This window comes from Mesoplodon densirostris, chromosome 4 (assembly GCF_025265405.1).
Source record: "Mesoplodon densirostris isolate mMesDen1 chromosome 4, mMesDen1 primary haplotype, whole genome shotgun sequence".
In the NCBI taxonomy this organism is placed as follows: domain Eukaryota; kingdom Metazoa; phylum Chordata; class Mammalia; order Artiodactyla; family Ziphiidae; genus Mesoplodon; species Mesoplodon densirostris.
The window spans coordinates 34,340,930-34,356,525 of record NC_082664.1 but is presented as its reverse complement, the minus strand read 5'-3'; the positions used below and the strand labels follow the sequence as shown (position 1 = coordinate 34,356,525).

At 43.0% G+C, this 15,596-nt stretch overlaps 1 protein-coding gene across 2 annotated transcripts in view; it reads left to right on the top strand.

The window, feature by feature from the left end:
* The window catches only part of EXD2 (exonuclease 3'-5' domain containing 2), a 95,531-nt gene extending 80,969 nt beyond the window's left edge, over positions 1–14,562 (top strand). For both annotated transcript variants that reach the window (XM_060095938.1, XM_060095939.1), the window contains exons 5-9: positions 5,157–5,488; positions 6,726–6,832; positions 7,083–7,218; positions 8,326–8,682; positions 11,482–14,562. In XM_060095938.1, coding sequence (XP_059951921.1) covers positions 5,157–5,488; positions 6,726–6,832; positions 7,083–7,218; positions 8,326–8,682; positions 11,482–11,698 — 1,149 coding nt within the window. In that variant the 3' untranslated portion in view covers positions 11,699–14,562. The remainder of the gene's footprint in view (positions 1–5,156; positions 5,489–6,725; positions 6,833–7,082; positions 7,219–8,325; positions 8,683–11,481) is intronic.
* The last annotated feature ends 1,034 nt before the right edge of the window (positions 14,563–15,596 follow it).

Genomic DNA, 15,596 nt, shown 5'->3' with positions numbered 1-15,596 from the left:
CTTGAAAACATTATGCTAAGTGAAAGAAGCTAGTCACAAAAGATCACATATTGTATGATTCCATTTATATGAAATATTCAGAACAGGCAAATCTATAGAGACAAAAAATAAATTAGTGGCTGCCTAGGACTGGAAGAAGTGGGGGATGACCGGTAAAGGATATAAGTTTTCTTACTGGGCTGCTGAAAATGTTCTAAAATTGACTGTGATAAAGGTTGCATAATTCTGTAAATCTAAAAATTCTAAATAAAATTCTGAAATTTCTGAATCCTGCAACATCTGTAAAAGACATCTTTGGGACTGTTGGAGACATTAGAATACAACTGTGTATTATTGTATTTTGTCAATGTTAAAGTTCTTGGGTGTGATAATGGTGTTGTGATTATGTAGGAGAGTGTCCTTGTTCTTAGAAGATACACACTAAAGTATTTAGGGATGAAGTAAATATCATAATAGCTGCAACTTAATTTTGAAAAGTGTTCAGCTCCCCCCCAAAAAAAGTATTTGTGTGGTGTATGTATTGTATTATAAAGAGATAAAGCAAATGTTGACAACTGTGAATGTCAATTATCATTCTTTTAACTTTTCCTTAGGTTTGAAAACTTTCAAATAAAACATTGGGAAGAAAAAGTTAATTGCTACCAAATTTGAAACCAAATTTGTGATCCATATTACTGTGAGAATTCAGAATTTCCAAAGACTCTTATTCATTCTTCATTTTTAAAATTTTATTGTTTTTCTAATTATAAACATAATGCTTAATGAGATTTTGTAAAATACAGAAAATAATATTTAAATTTGACATTTTAAAAAAATGGAATGAGAGCACAGAGCATATGGCCAGGTATTTTTGACTAGCGAGTTTTGTTATCAGTAACTATTAATATAAATTAAAGTCAAATGTCAGTAACTGTAAGTCTTTTCTCTCAGGCCACTCAGTTCCTCTAGACATGAATCTCCTACTCTTCTGCCCAAGAGGTACCAGCCCCACAGCCTATATTCTGGTAGCTGAGTGGGAGAGAAGGTGCTGGTAGTCTCATCATTTAATATGTAGATTTTCCCATAATCCCCCATTTTCCTGGTGACACTTGCCCTCAACCTCTGCCATGCCTGGTATTACTAGGTCCAGATCCTCTGTGATTTAGCCACTATATGACTTAAACTTGTCAAAACCCAAACTCTGCACACCGAGTAAAACAAAGCAGAAATATGAGTTTATTGCAACAGTTTTGACCTGCAAGGTGGGAAACTCAAGGCCATGGGAGCAATGAGTTTCAAGTTGCTCACAGACTAAAGGGTTTTCATTGGGTAAATGTGGAAGATTTTTGGCTTTTTCAGCTGATTGTTTGCCTAGTGGTCTTCTTCCTTATTTGGATCAGGATAGCTGAGACAGGGGAATAAGGAAGTCCAAAGATGGCATGAACAGACTCAGTGTTTGGAGATTGACTGACATCCTCTGCTGATTTCTGAGGAGAGCTGTAAATTCCTGCAAGTTATGTTAAATAAAGTTTCATTTTCTTTAATGCGCCTGCATTGGCCACCTCCATTTTGTCTCTGACATAAGTGACTCCATTTTAGTTTTGGTTCTACAAACTTTTACTCTTTTGGGTCAGGGAAGGAGTAATTGCCTGTCCCTATGCTGTAAGAGAGGAGATCTGGAGATCTGAGTTATTTACAGAGACTGTCACCTGATCCTCCTGTTTTCACCCCTGCTTGTATCACTGCTTTTATAGATACCTGGTGCCTCGCATTCTTTATACTTTGCCATTCTTTGTGGCTCAGATTAATTTGATTTTTGGATTTTTTGCTTACTACCCCCTACAGGCCCAGGTTTCAACCTTCTCTTGTTTGCTTAGTTTGTTACCATTTGTTTGTTCATCCTTCTAAAACATTGTGTTGTTGTTGTTGTTGTTGTTTTTTTGGACTGCACCGCATGGCATGCAGCAATCCTAGCTCCTGACCAAGGGGAACCCACACACCCTGCAGTGGAAGCACAGTCTTAACCACCAGACCGCCAGGGAAGTCCCCCAAAACATTGTTAATGGAAAGAGTTAGCAATAGTTAGTATTTTAGGATTAATATTATCCTGTGAGAGAGTTCTGGGAATCAAGGTATCTGATTTTGTTTTCTAAAGCTATTTCAGATTTGCTGCGACCCTGAGTAAGTTACTTCTTTGTGCCTTGGTTGGATCATTCCTTCCTTTCTTTTAATAGTTATATTGAAATATAATTTACATACAATAAAATGCACCCATTTAAAGTATACAAGTCAGGGACTTCCCTGGCGGTCCAGTGGTTAGGACTCCGCCCTTCCATTGCTGGGGGCCTGGGTTCGATCCCTGGTTGGGGAACTAAGATCCTGCAAGCCGTGCAATGCGGCCAAAAAAAAAAAAAAAAAGTATACAAGTCAATGGATTTTAGTATATTTACAGAGTTGTGTAACCATCACCACAATCTAGTTTTAGAACATTTTCATCACCCCAAAAGAGACCCCATACCCATTAGCAGTCACTTCCCATCTCACCTCCCCAACACCCCAGCCTTAGGCAACCGCTAATCTACTTTCTGTCTCTATAAATTTGCCTGTTCTGGACATTTCATATAAATGGAATCATACAGTATGTGGTTTTTTGGATGGCTTCTCACCATGTTTTTGTGGTTCATCCATGTTGTAACATCTGTTGGTACTTCATTTCTTTTTTATTGCTAAATAATGCTTCACTGTATGGATAGACCACACTTTGTTTATTCGTTTATCAATTGGTAGAGGTTTGGGTTGCTTTCATTTTTTTAGCTGTTATGAATAAGCCACTATGAATATCTGTGTATAAGTTTTTATGTGGACATACATTTTCAGTTCTCTTGGGTAAATACCTAGGATGGAATTGCTGAGTCATATGGTAACTTTATATTTAACTCTTTGAGGAACTGCCCAACTATTTTCCAAAGTAACCATACCATTTTATAGTCCCAGCAGCAATGTATGAAGGTTCCAATTTTCCATAACCTTACCAACACTTATTATTATTCATCTTTTTGATTAGAGCAATCCTAGTAGGTGTGAAGTGGTATTTCGTTGTGGTTTTGATTTATATTTCCCTAGTGACCAGTGATACTGAGCATCTTTCATGTGCTTGTTGGCTATTGGTATATCTTCTTTGGAGAAATGTCTTTTCAGATCCTTTGCTCACATTTTAATTGTGTTGTTTGTCTTTAAATTGTTGAGTTTTAAGATACGTGTGTGTGTGTGTGTGTGTGTTTGTGTGTGTATTCTTTATATATTCTGGATACTAATCCCTTATCAGTTATATAATTTATAAATATTTTCTCCCATTTTCTGCAGATTGTCTTTTCACTTACTTGATGGGATCATTTAAAGCACGAAAGCTTTTAATTTTGATGAGGTCCAGTTATCTATTTTTTCTTTTATTTCTCATGCTTTTGGTGTCATATCTAAGAAATCATTGCCTAACCCAAGGTCATGAATATGTACTCCTCTGTTTTCTTTTCTTTTTTTTTTTTTGCGGTACACGGGCCTCTCACTGCTGTGGCCTCTTGTGTTGCGGAGCACAGGCTCCGGACGCGCAGGCTCAGCGGCCATGGTTCACGGGCCCAGCCACTCCGTGGCATGTGGGACCTTCCCGGACCGGGGCACGAACCCGTGTCCCCTGCGTCAGCAGGCGGACTCTCAACCACTGCGCCACCAGGGAAGCCCTTCTTTTTTTTAAAAAATAAATTTATTTACTTATTTATTTTTGGCTGTGTTGGGTCTTTGTTGCTGTGCGTGGGCTTTTTCTAGCTGTGGCGAGCGGGGGTTACTCTTCGTTGTGGTGTGCGGGCTTCTCATTGCGGTGGCTTCTCTTGTGCAGAGCACTGACTCTAGGCATGCAGGCTTCAGTAGTTGTGGCACGCAGGCTTCAGTAGTTGTGGCTTACAGGCTCTAGAGCGCAGGCTCAGTACGGTTAGTTGCTTAGTTGCTCCGCGGCATGTGGTATCTTCCCGGACCAGGGCTCGAACCCGTGTCCCCTGCATTGGCAGGCAGATTCTTAACCACTGTGCCACCAGGGAAGTCCCTCCTATGTTTTCTTCTAAGAGTCTTATGTTTTGGCTCTTACACTTAGGTTCATAGTCCATTTTGAGTTAATTTTTGTGTGTGGTGTGAAGTAGGAGTCCAACTTTATCTTTTTGCATGTGGACATCCTGTTTTTCTAGCACCATTTGTTGAAAAGTGCCTTAGATTCCTTATCATTTGGAAATAATTTGTTAAAAATTGTTCTGAACTCTTCACGTTCAAGCACCCTCTTTTTCCTGTGGGAGACAACTTGCTGACAGAGATGTAGATGCTTGGGTCTAGGTGGAGAATTTTACCCAAACCTTATTTTTCTATTACTCTATTCTTTTTTTCTATTATTCTAAAAGCACACAAAAAAAATCCATACTAATAGTGTTATTTACCAGGCTTGATTATTAAAGGTGAATTAAAGGAATTTTAAAGTCCTCACATGCTTTGTTGGGAAGAGCTATTAATTATAGTTTTGACTACTTTTATTTATGACCAGCTTGCCTGTGCCTAGTTGCTTGGGAGAATGACTTACTATTCATAAATACATAAATTCCAGAAGTGGGCCCTTGTGACTTCTGATTTGAGGTCCATGTTTGAAACTGTTTTCCTTGTTTTTTACACATTGTATTAATACGTACAGCAGTTTATTTCTGATCAATAGTCACACAGGCCTCTTAATGAATCTTGGTTTCAGTTTTCTAGATGATGACAGTTTCCAAAGTGAAGCTGTCAGACCTGTGGTAACTACCCTACCCCAAACTTGAGAAAAATCTGTCCAGCAGGTTTGGTAGCAGATAGAAAGAAACTTCACTGATTTATATAGATTAGGAATTTTGAGCACGTAGAGTAGGTCATTATTTTAGCTATGTTAGTTAAAAACATAGAGAACATGAGGATTCATTATACTATTTGATTTGTTTTTGTATCATTTGAATTTTTTTGTAATTAAAAGGTTTTAAGGAGTACATGGTGCCTGGGTTACTGTACATCTTGAATTGGAACCTAAAAGTTGTCTCTGTCTTTGCGATTGATTTTGAAGTTGCTCTCTCTGGTTTGCCTTCTGGATTCCACTGATCTCTGACTTTTCTCTTCAGGTAATTTATGCTGCCAGGGATGCCCAGATTTCAGTGGCTCTCTTTCTCCATCTTCTTGGATACCCTTTCTCTAGGAATTCAACTCTAGAAGAAAATGATGACTTCACTGGCTGGAGAAAAGTCTTGGAGAAATGTCAGGATGTAGTAGATATCCCATTCCGAAGCAAAGGAATTAGCAGATTGGGAGAGGAGGTTAATGGGGAAGCAACAGAATCTCAGCAGAAGCCAAGAAATAAGAAGTCGAAGACCGATGGAATGATGCCAGGCAACCACCAAGGGAGAGACCCCAGAAAACATAAAAGAAAGCCCCTTGGAATGGGCTATTCTGCCAGGTAACTGAGTTGTTCCATGTCTAGTAGAGTCCAAGGCCCAGCTTCCAGCAAAAGGCATGATGCCTTACCTTGGATCTGGGGAGAAGGCTAGTGTGGTAAGGTGGCAGAGGCTCTCCAAGGATTAATTCTATTTTTCCTTTCCTTCAAGGACATTTGGAGCTATCCTTTGATTTATTTGTATATTTTTTTCCTTTTGCCCTTCTACTTTTTTATTTGTGGGCAGTTGGAGTGAAACGGAGGAGAGCTTAACCTAGCTTTGTCACTGACCTAGATGTGACCTTAGACCTGTACTTTTCCAATTATAAGTGAGGGCATAATTATTATTCCTTGCTTGCTTCAGGATAGCTGTGAAGGTAAAATGAAGTGCCTCAGGGCTTCCCTGGTGGCGCAGTGGTTGAGAGTCCGCCTGCTGATGCAGGGGACACGGGTTCGTGCCCTGGTCCAGGAAAATCCCACATGCCGTGGAGCGGCTGGGCCTGTGAGCCATGGCTGCTGAGCCTGTGCGTCCGGAGCCTGTGCTCTGCAACGGGAGAGGCCACAACAGTAAGAGGCCTGCATACAGCAAAAAAAAAAAAAAAAAAAAAGAAAATGAAGTGCCTCATACTTTTCAGGAGAAATGCATCATCTGACCTCTTGTTCATTTGGTATTTGATTATTTAGAATGGCATCCAGTCCTAAGCCGATGTTATTCTCTAGCCAATGGGAATTTTCCTGTACAGCTTATGCCTCTACTGCAGGAAGATGACTAATAAGTACTTCGGAGTGGAAGTTTGGTCCCTATAGTAAAGTGCCTTTAGGAATTGTGTGATTAAATTGAAGCAACTATTGCATATGAGCCAGAAATAAATCCACGTGGCACCCATTACTTTAGCTTGACGTTCTTTCATTTTAGTTTACTTTGTTCATCCAGTGATTACAGGGGAGTTTTCCTGGTGTTCTGTCCCTGCCTGCTTTCATGATGGGACGATGTAAACACTACCCGACTCACTCTCTAATGTTCCAATCTATAAATATAAAAACTAATAGTATAAACTGATTCATTTTAACTTCTCTTTCCTAGCCCAGTGCAGATGGAGGAATAAACATGATTTCTTGCCATGTTTTTTTTTTTTTTTTCCAAAAATGTAATGTTTGACCCTAGTGTTGAATAGTTTGGGTCACTCAATATAGGAAGGCAACTGGTACCTTGATCAATAGTTAGCTCCCAGTTTTAGATTTCTCTCTCCCTTCCCCACAGAAAATCACCCCTCTATGATAACTGCTTTCTCCACGCTCCTGACGGACAGCCCCTCTGCACTTGTGATCGAAGAAAAGCTCAGTGGTACCTGGACAAAGGCATTGGAGGTTTGAGATTCAACTGTCATATTAGATGTATAATTAGGGGCATGCAGGCACTGACCGGAGTGGGCATGAGATAAGGCAGAGGGATGGGATGGATAGAAGGCAGAGAGACCTAGAGACACGTGGGATGGGGCTGTTCAGAACCCGGAAATAGTGATCTCTGCCAGGATACGGCAGAGAACAACTGAGGTGGTGCTTCTTCCTTGTGGGAGAGGTGGGCAGTCATACACTAACACTGCTTCTTTCCCCTAAGAGCTGGTGAGTGAAGAGCCTTTTGTGGTCAAGCTACAATTTGAACCTGCGGGGAGACCTGAATCCCCGGGAGACTACTACTTGATGGTTAAAGAAAACCTGTGTGTAGTGTGTGGCAAGAAAGACTCATACATTCGGTGAGTGTGGGCTGGGCCGCCCTGCTGTCTGCCTCTGATGGAAATTGCCCTTCAAGCCACACGCAGAGCCCTTGGCGGGCTTGACTGAGTCTGCCTACTTTGGCTGGGAGACTTGTCCCCAGGGGGCATCCCAGTGTCCTCAAGAGCTTCAGCCCTCTGCCTGGCCTTGCTGTAGTGGCTTCTGCCCCTCCTGAGCCAGTTCTTAGTTTCCGGAATAAAACACTCTTCTCGATAGCAGTTTGCCATGAAGAGAGTCATTCCCTTTGCTCATGAAGGAACGGAGACCTTCCTTCCTTAGGAAGCTGCCTTTCTCTCTGTGTCCTCGTGATCCTCCCTTGAGAGGCTCACAAGCTTTGTGACCCTTGATATATGGGTATCCAGATGAGCCGAAGGCCCACTCCAGAATAGTCGGAGAAGATTATGCTGTGTCAAGGTCCCGAGGCCGTGAAGGTGAAGTTACCACTGGTCCTGGATGCCCAGAACCCTGGCTTTCTCCCTGGCTTCTGTGTAGCAACTCGCTTGCCTCCTTTCTCCGCTTGCAAAGTGTGACGAATGGTTGTTGCTGCCAAGAGGTTTCCCTGAGAGCTTAGTTCTCCTTAGACAATAATGATGGACTTTGATGAACCAGGGAGACAATTTTAGAGTAAGGGATTCTTCAGGAATGGAAGGAAATGGGCTTTTCCAGGTCACCAGGCTTCCAAAGTTTCAGGAGTAGCAGTTACCCGCTGTGTGCTTTGAGAGAGTTGTTTTCCAGATGTTGAAGGCCATTCGAATTTCTTTTCATTTCTCGGATGATACTTGTCCTTCTGGGAGCACAGCCTTCCCAAAGGTTGTTGTTAGCCTCTCCCTGCCCCCTGGCCTGCCAGAGGAGTCTGACCGCCGGTGGCCTGCACTCACTTCAAGGAGAGGAAAACCCAAGGCCTGTAGGTAGGTGGGCCAAGAGTGGAATAGGTGGTATGGCCTTTATGTCACCTCTGCTGGGCTGTGGGACCCAAGCTCCTCAGTTGTGTTTAGGCCCAGATCAGAACCCTAGTAGCCTGCCTGCCGACTCCGTGTATGTTCTGTGTCGTGTGCTAATGAGCGTTGCCTTCTATCTGGCCTCTTTAGGAAGAACGTGATTCCGCATGAGTACCGGAAGCACTTTCCCATCGAGATGAAGGACCACAACTCCCACGACGTGCTGCTGCTCTGCACCTCCTGCCACGCCATCTCCAACTACTATGACAACCACTTGAAGCAGCAGCTGGCCAGGGAGTTCCAGGCCCCCACTGGCTCCGAGGAGGGCTTGCGCCTGCTGGAAGATCCTGACCGCCGGCAGGTGCGTTCTGGGGCCAGGGCCCTGCTCAACGCCGAGGGCCTGCCTGCGCACCGGAAGGAGGAGCTGCTGCAGGCGCTCAGAGAGTTTTATCACACAGACACGGTCACGGAGGAGATGCTTCAGGAGGCTGCCAGCCTGGAGACCAGGTACGATCTACAGTCCTGCTCAGAGGGCATCGAGGACTAGTCCAGTGACTTAACCCCGACTCCTCAGTGAGAACGCTTGCCGGGGAGGGAGCAGCGGTCGTCCAGGTGCAGTGCGCAGCCTCGTGCTTACCCCACTGAGTCTCTGTGGCTTAACATACCATGTGGGTGGGATAGAGCAATCTATTTGCTAATTTACTTTCCACAGGAGACTTGCCTTCTATCCTTGACCCTTCGAGGTCATATACTTATGTCCAGCCATTTTCATGCTTAGCAGGAGAGTTCAGAGGCACTGGAGTTGTACCTTATACATTCTCTGCAGAAGTAAATCCTTAGGTCAGCTCATAAGAGGAAAATAAGAGTCAAAAAATATCCTCCAGGGCTTCCCTGGTGGCGCAGTGGTTGGGAATCTGCCCACCAGTGCAGGGGACACGGGTTCGAGCCCTGGTCTGGGAGGATCCCACATGCCGCGGAGCAATTGGGCCTGTGAGCCACATCTACTGAGCCTGCGCATCTGGAGCTTGTGCTCCGCAACGGGAGAGGCCGTGGCAGTGAGAGGCCCACGCACCGCGATGAAGAGTGGCCCCCGCTCGCCACAACTAGAGAAAGCCTTCGCACAGAAACGAAGACCCAACACAGCCATAAGTAAATAAATAAATAGATAGATAGATAGATTAAAAAAAATACATATATATATATATATATATATATATATATATATATATATATATATATCCTCCAGTCTCTGGAGTTGCCCGTGAAGTGCAATGTGTGTGGTTTTGCATCTCTTCCCTTATCTAGGTCTGTGGGAATTGAGACAAATGGATTCATGTTTCTTGTCTCACCTGTACTCCGGGGTGTTGGCCTACTGAATGGGATGTTGGCCAGAATTGCTGTTACTATTTAAATTACTTTTTACCTTTTTCCTTCCTTGCTTGCTTTCTCTCTCTTTCCCCGTCAGTACATAGTTGAATTCATATCATTTAATTCAGTGTCCCTAAATGAGAAGCATTTTTTGGTCCTGAGAAATAAATGGGCACATGGCCCAGATGATAAAAACTCTGGGCTACCTGCTATAGTTTTGCTTCCCAACTTGCCACTTCTTTCAGTGGTAACAGGAATTGAAATAATTGAACTGGTAAGGTCGCAAATCCTGGTAGTAATTGAACTGGTAAGGTCGCAAATCCTGGTAGTTATGCTGGTTGCCTTAATGTTTTGTTATAAAAACAAAACAACCCTCCCCCACGAACTTAATTATAGCAAAAAATATTTATTGAACAATTTTTTTATAGATATCCTAATCTGTTCCACCAAGTTAATAAACTTTATATAAATTGCCTTATTTCTTATAACAACCCTATGAGGTAGGAGTTTCTTACTGGTAACTGCTAACATATCCTGTATCTTTAAAATCTTTTAAAATTTTAAAAAATTATTGTTAAATTTTATTCTTAAAACTATTTTCCAAGTTTTATATTAGATGCCCTGAGGTTAAAGTTAAGTAACTTACCAAGGTCATATTACAAATTAATGAGACTGGATCCTTTAACCAATTCCCAAATGTATTTCCTAAAACAGCTAAACTTGCCCTTTCAGTGACAGACCTTTCTAACAAATTCATCTTGCTGACTTGGATGGAAGGGTGCTGGGCTTGGGTATCTAGGACCGAGAAGAACAGCTGTTTGGGGAATGTTCGGCAAGTTAGTGGGATGCTTGTGAGCTAAATAAGAAAATGCCCTGCAAATACCCAGGGGGCACGAACACTGCTAGTTAGCGAGGATTGAGAGTGGGGTATGGATTGTAGGGAAAGGAACTGAGCCCCGGGCAGGGAGCTTCCTTTATTCATAGGAGCTAACAGTACTGTCCACAAGGTATCTTAGTTAGAAAGGAGGCAGGGATTCATCTTCTCATTAAACAGCACTAGCTGTGCAACCGAGCAACCACAGTAGAACTTCATCGCAACAGAAGCACGTCTTGTGGATGTGGTTTGGCATTCTTTGTATAAGGAAGACACCAAAGAAATATTACCACCTTCATTTTATCAGGTGTTACACTGTGATGAAAACCTGGAACACGCGGGCTGATTGAACAGCTAATGTAAAGACTGAGTATGGTTCAGAATGAGTAACTTAAAAGAAGTAACTGGGGAACCCTGGAGTAAATGAAAGACCAACATTCTTCACCCATCATCAGCCAGACAGTGGGGCCTCTCTACTGGGGGCTGAGCATTATGCAGTGGCCTTCCCATAAGTATAGATCAGAATCCCCAAATGCCTTCTGCTGGATTGTGTGTTATATGTCCAAACTATTTTTTGAAATTAATTAATTTATTTTTGGCTGAGTTGGGTTTTCGTTGCTGCACGTGGGCTTTCTCTAGGTGTGGCGAGCGGGGCCTACTCTTCATTGCAGCGTACGGGCTTCTCATTGCTGCAGCTTCTCTTACTGAGGAGCATGAGCTCTAGGTGCACGGGCTGCAGTAGTTGTGGCGCGCAGGTGCATGGGCTTAGCTGCTCTGTGGCATGTGGGATCTTCCCAGACCAGGGCTCGAACCTGTGTCCCCTGCACTGGCAGGCGGATTCTTAACCACTGCGCCACTGGAGAAGCCCTGTCCAAACTATTTTTAAAAAGGCAGATATGGGAAAGAGGATGTTTTTAAAAGCATCAAAATAACCAACCCTTTAGGAGTCCAGCAACCTCTCCATTAAACCTCTGTCGAAGCGTCTTGGCCCATAGCATTTGGAGCCACTGTGATACTGTCCTGAGCTTGTTCCCCTCAGACCCACGTACTTTGTGTCTTGACAGGATCTCCAATGAAAACTACATTCCTCACGGGCTGAAGGTGGTTCAGCGCCACACCCAGGGCGGGCTGCGCTCCCTCATGCAGCTGGAGAGCCGCTGGCGGCAGCACTTCCTGGACTCCATGCAGCCCAAGCACCTGCCCCAGCAGTGGTCGGTGGACCACAACCACCAGAAGCTGCTCCGGAAATACGGGGAGGACCTTCCCATCAAGCTGTCGTGATAGCTGCCTCCCTTCCACGTTGGGACAGCTGGGAAGCTGGAGCCAGGGGTGAAAATTCACCTCTTCCTGTTTTAATGTCATTGTCAAAGCCTGGTGACACAACTCACAATACTAACCTGTACTGATCCCAGGATGCTTCTGGTGGAGCAAGGCTGTTGTTTTCAGGGGGAGCTTATGGTCTTGAATTTTAGTTGGGCAGGGTGAGAGTTCTTTACTCCACCCTCTTATTATATTTTTCTGGACAAATGGGAGGCTTGGCCTTCATTTTACTCTCCCTCTTCTGCTTTCCCTGTATAGGAGACAAATGAAGGATTCTCCCTGAAGTGTCTTGTCAAGACACTCAGGTTTTTAATGCTTTTCCTCCCTGTCCAGCATGTTGGTTCATCTCAAACAGGAGCTGTCAAGTATTTCAAGCCCATCAGGTTAGGAGGGGAAAAAATGTTCTTCTAGAGGTTGGAAAAGGGGTCGGATTCATATTCCCAGTTCAACCTCATAATTAGAAATTCTTTGGCTTAGTGCTCTGTGGTAACTCACCTGGTGGGGCTCCAGCCCATGTGGGTTGCTTCGGTTTATTTCACATGCTTGAAAATGCTCCCGTTTACACATTCAGGACCAAAGCAGCAACTTCCTGCCATATGTTTTCACCCTAACGCTGGAGGGAATTCTTTTCTGGAAAGAGGCCTTCAGCCTGGGTGGGGCACAGAGAAGCACAAGAACCATCTCCCAAGAGAACTTGGATAATTTGCCCTGCTTTCCCTTTCGCTGTTTCTTGCAAGCCTCCTGCCCAGAACGGCAAGGTTTTTAGCTTAATCCCTTTCTGAGAGGAAGGTTGTCTTTCCTCAGAATCAGTATCTGGTCCCTTCAGTGTTCCATCAGGTTTGCAATACTGACCTCTTTTAAGCTCTTAATTCTCTCCCAGAGTCATTTCGTTAGGTTGAGAGGATTTCTCCATCTCCCGTCATGCCTGGGATGCCAAGACTAATTAATACGTTTCGATGTTCAAAACGGTGGTGTTTCATCTTTCCAAACGTGAGGCCACCACTTGGAGTACGGAATCAACTTATTAGTGGTTAGTATTTTTATAAAGTATTAGGAAAACTTTCTTACCTTACAGGATCTTACCAAGCTTAAAAAAGAGCTTTATGGCCAGAATTCAACAAGAGCTCTGTTTCGGAATTCTGCCCGAGTTGGTGATGGTTGCTCTAACACTGGTAAATAAAACAGCTTCTAAGCACAAAGTTCATTGATTGTAAATGTAAAACCTTTTTCATAATTTTATAAAATCGGCAGATACTCTTGGGGAAGAAGATCTTTATGCTATAGGTCCCTGCCGTGTGGCAGCCCATGATATGTGTGCAGGTGACGTCATGTGCCTCCGCCAACAGCTTTGGCCTGTCGACAGCAGCCCACAACACATGCACACCCTGCAGTTTGTTCCTCTGCCCTTTCATCCCCACTCATCCTCGAAAAGGTGTCTCTGGGATCTAAACTAGAAAGTCTTGAAGACAAATAGTACCAGCTGCCTTGGGGACCGTTTGTTCAACACACTAAGGTTATTATGGGGCAGGTTCTTCAGGGGCTGTTACTGCCCACAGCCCGGGGCAGAGAAACCCTGGAGATGGATAAGTGGTTGTCGTAGTCAGGCTTGCCACAAGGGGGCGCCGTAGATCTTGCTTTATATTCATTCTTGAGAAATAAGGGGTTTTGATAACACGGTTCCTAAACATAACTCATGACTTATGTTTCAGATCGTGTCTATCTCACTTTGAGTCATTTTGACAGCTTTATAAGAAAAACGTCTTCCTCCGAAACAAGAGAGTAGGGCTCTTCCTTTCTCTTTCCCTGTGATCCTCATACTGAGAGGTGAGAACCACTTTAAGAGGTCGTTTAAGGCGCTGTGGTTGCTGCAGAAGCAGGAATGGTTTCTCCAGTAGAGCTCCCTGCAAAGCTTGGTAATGTAGAGCCAGCAGCCGTGGTAGAGGAAACATCTAGACTGTGGCACCCTCGATTTCTCATCCTTTTCAGAGCAGTTACTGTGTAGGTTTGAATCTTTTTGTTTTCTGAGTCAGCCTTGGACGCCTTTCTCTAAGACTGACAATTGCTATCTCTAGTGAGTTATTTTAGGGCGGGCATGTTTTAACATAAAATTTTTTTCTGATACAAAAGTAATGTGTATGCTTGTTAGAGACGAATCTAAAGAAAGAATGAAAATCCATCTTCCCTCCATGTAGCACAGAGCTAACCTCTGCTGGTATGTTTATGAATTTCCTTTCAGTATTGAAAAATGCATATAACATGTAAGGTGTTGAAACAAACTTGAGAGTCATATGTACAGCTCGGTATACAATTTTCTTCCCTCATTTATCATGGTACCACAAGTAATTTCTTGTGTCTTTAAATCTTGGAAAGTAGATTTGCAGTAACTCTACCTTACTTTATTATCCATTCCCACACTGTTAAATTTTGGTTGTTTCAGATCCTTTGTTAATATCAATGATGTTGTGATGAACTTTTTTGTGTATAAATCTTTGACTATATCTTTGCTAACTTTTTTAGGTTAGAACCCTAGAAATTGGGTTGCGAGGAGGGGGAGTGAGTACAAATTGATATCACCTTTTAGGAATTTCTGTGAAGGGGATGCTTCCCTTTGACCCTTTAACTCACGTCCCAATGCATTTGCTGAGCTTCCTCCCCTGTGAGTAGAGGTGAGCGGACAGTGTCACAGCAAAGGCCTCTCTGAAGGTGCCTGATCGTTACGATCGCAGGCTCAGAGTCTTTTCTCTGCTTCCCTTCTGTCTCCCATCCTTTATTGCCCCATCCCCCCTTGCAGCAGTGTTTTTTGGAAATACCGTTTGTTTTAAAATAAAAATGTAAAAAAATTTAATTAAAAATAAAAAAAATTATTTTAAAATAAAAGCTATAGACTTTTTTTTTTCCTGATTGACAAGCAATTAGTGATTTGCCCTCTTTAAGTGAACAAGGCACAATATTCAGGGATTGGTTGCCTCTTAAGAGTGCAGCCATAAGTTCCTTATTCTTATCCATGTCACAGACAGAGATCAGATGACAAAATGTGTTCTGTTGAAATAAAGCCATTTTAATCCCTCATTTTAGACTCTTAGGGACCCAGCAAGCAGAAAGAGCTTTTGTTCAGCTTTGTATTCTAATGTTTGGGACCCTAACATTTGACTATAATTTAAATTCTTTGTTACCTTGCCTCTCTGAGTTTTTCATTCATTCATTTACCTTTTCTTCCTTTTTTTTGTTTTTTTCTTCATTGTGTCTTATCCTCTGAGAGGTATCAGAGTTTCTCAGTTTTCTAGTTTGCTAATTGTTACATATTTTAAAGTATCCTTCTTTCTGGTCTCTTGTCTTTTCTGTGGTTTACCTGGTCATTTTTTTAGAGTACTTCATCCCTCAGGAATACAGTGAGAATCAGTTTTTCTTGGATGAAATAAGCTGTAAGAGGGTATAAGAATGATTCTCGTATAGTTAACTCTTGATCTGAGTAAAATAAAAATAATACATAATCCTCAGAATACTCTTATTTTGGAATTCAGTTATTCTTTTTAGGTATTCACCAAGTTGCCCCCTCATGCTGGAGCCAAATACCTTCTGTCTTTCCCCAGTCCTGGCACAGTTTTGCATCAGGTGATGGAGCAGGGCTGACATGCAGCCAAATGTTCGTTCCACTTGTTCAAAAGTACCTGTTCCACCTACCCTACCAGGGAGATGTCTTTGCCTGCAGCACCAAGGTCCTTACTTAATTGGCAACATGTTATTTGGGAAGGTGGGAAGTACATTAGACCATGGTTTCCTTCTAACCAGCTTTGTCTGTGGCCAACTCTGGTTATTGGCAGTCCCTAGACGCTGTGGGTACTGGACCAAATGGGCCATC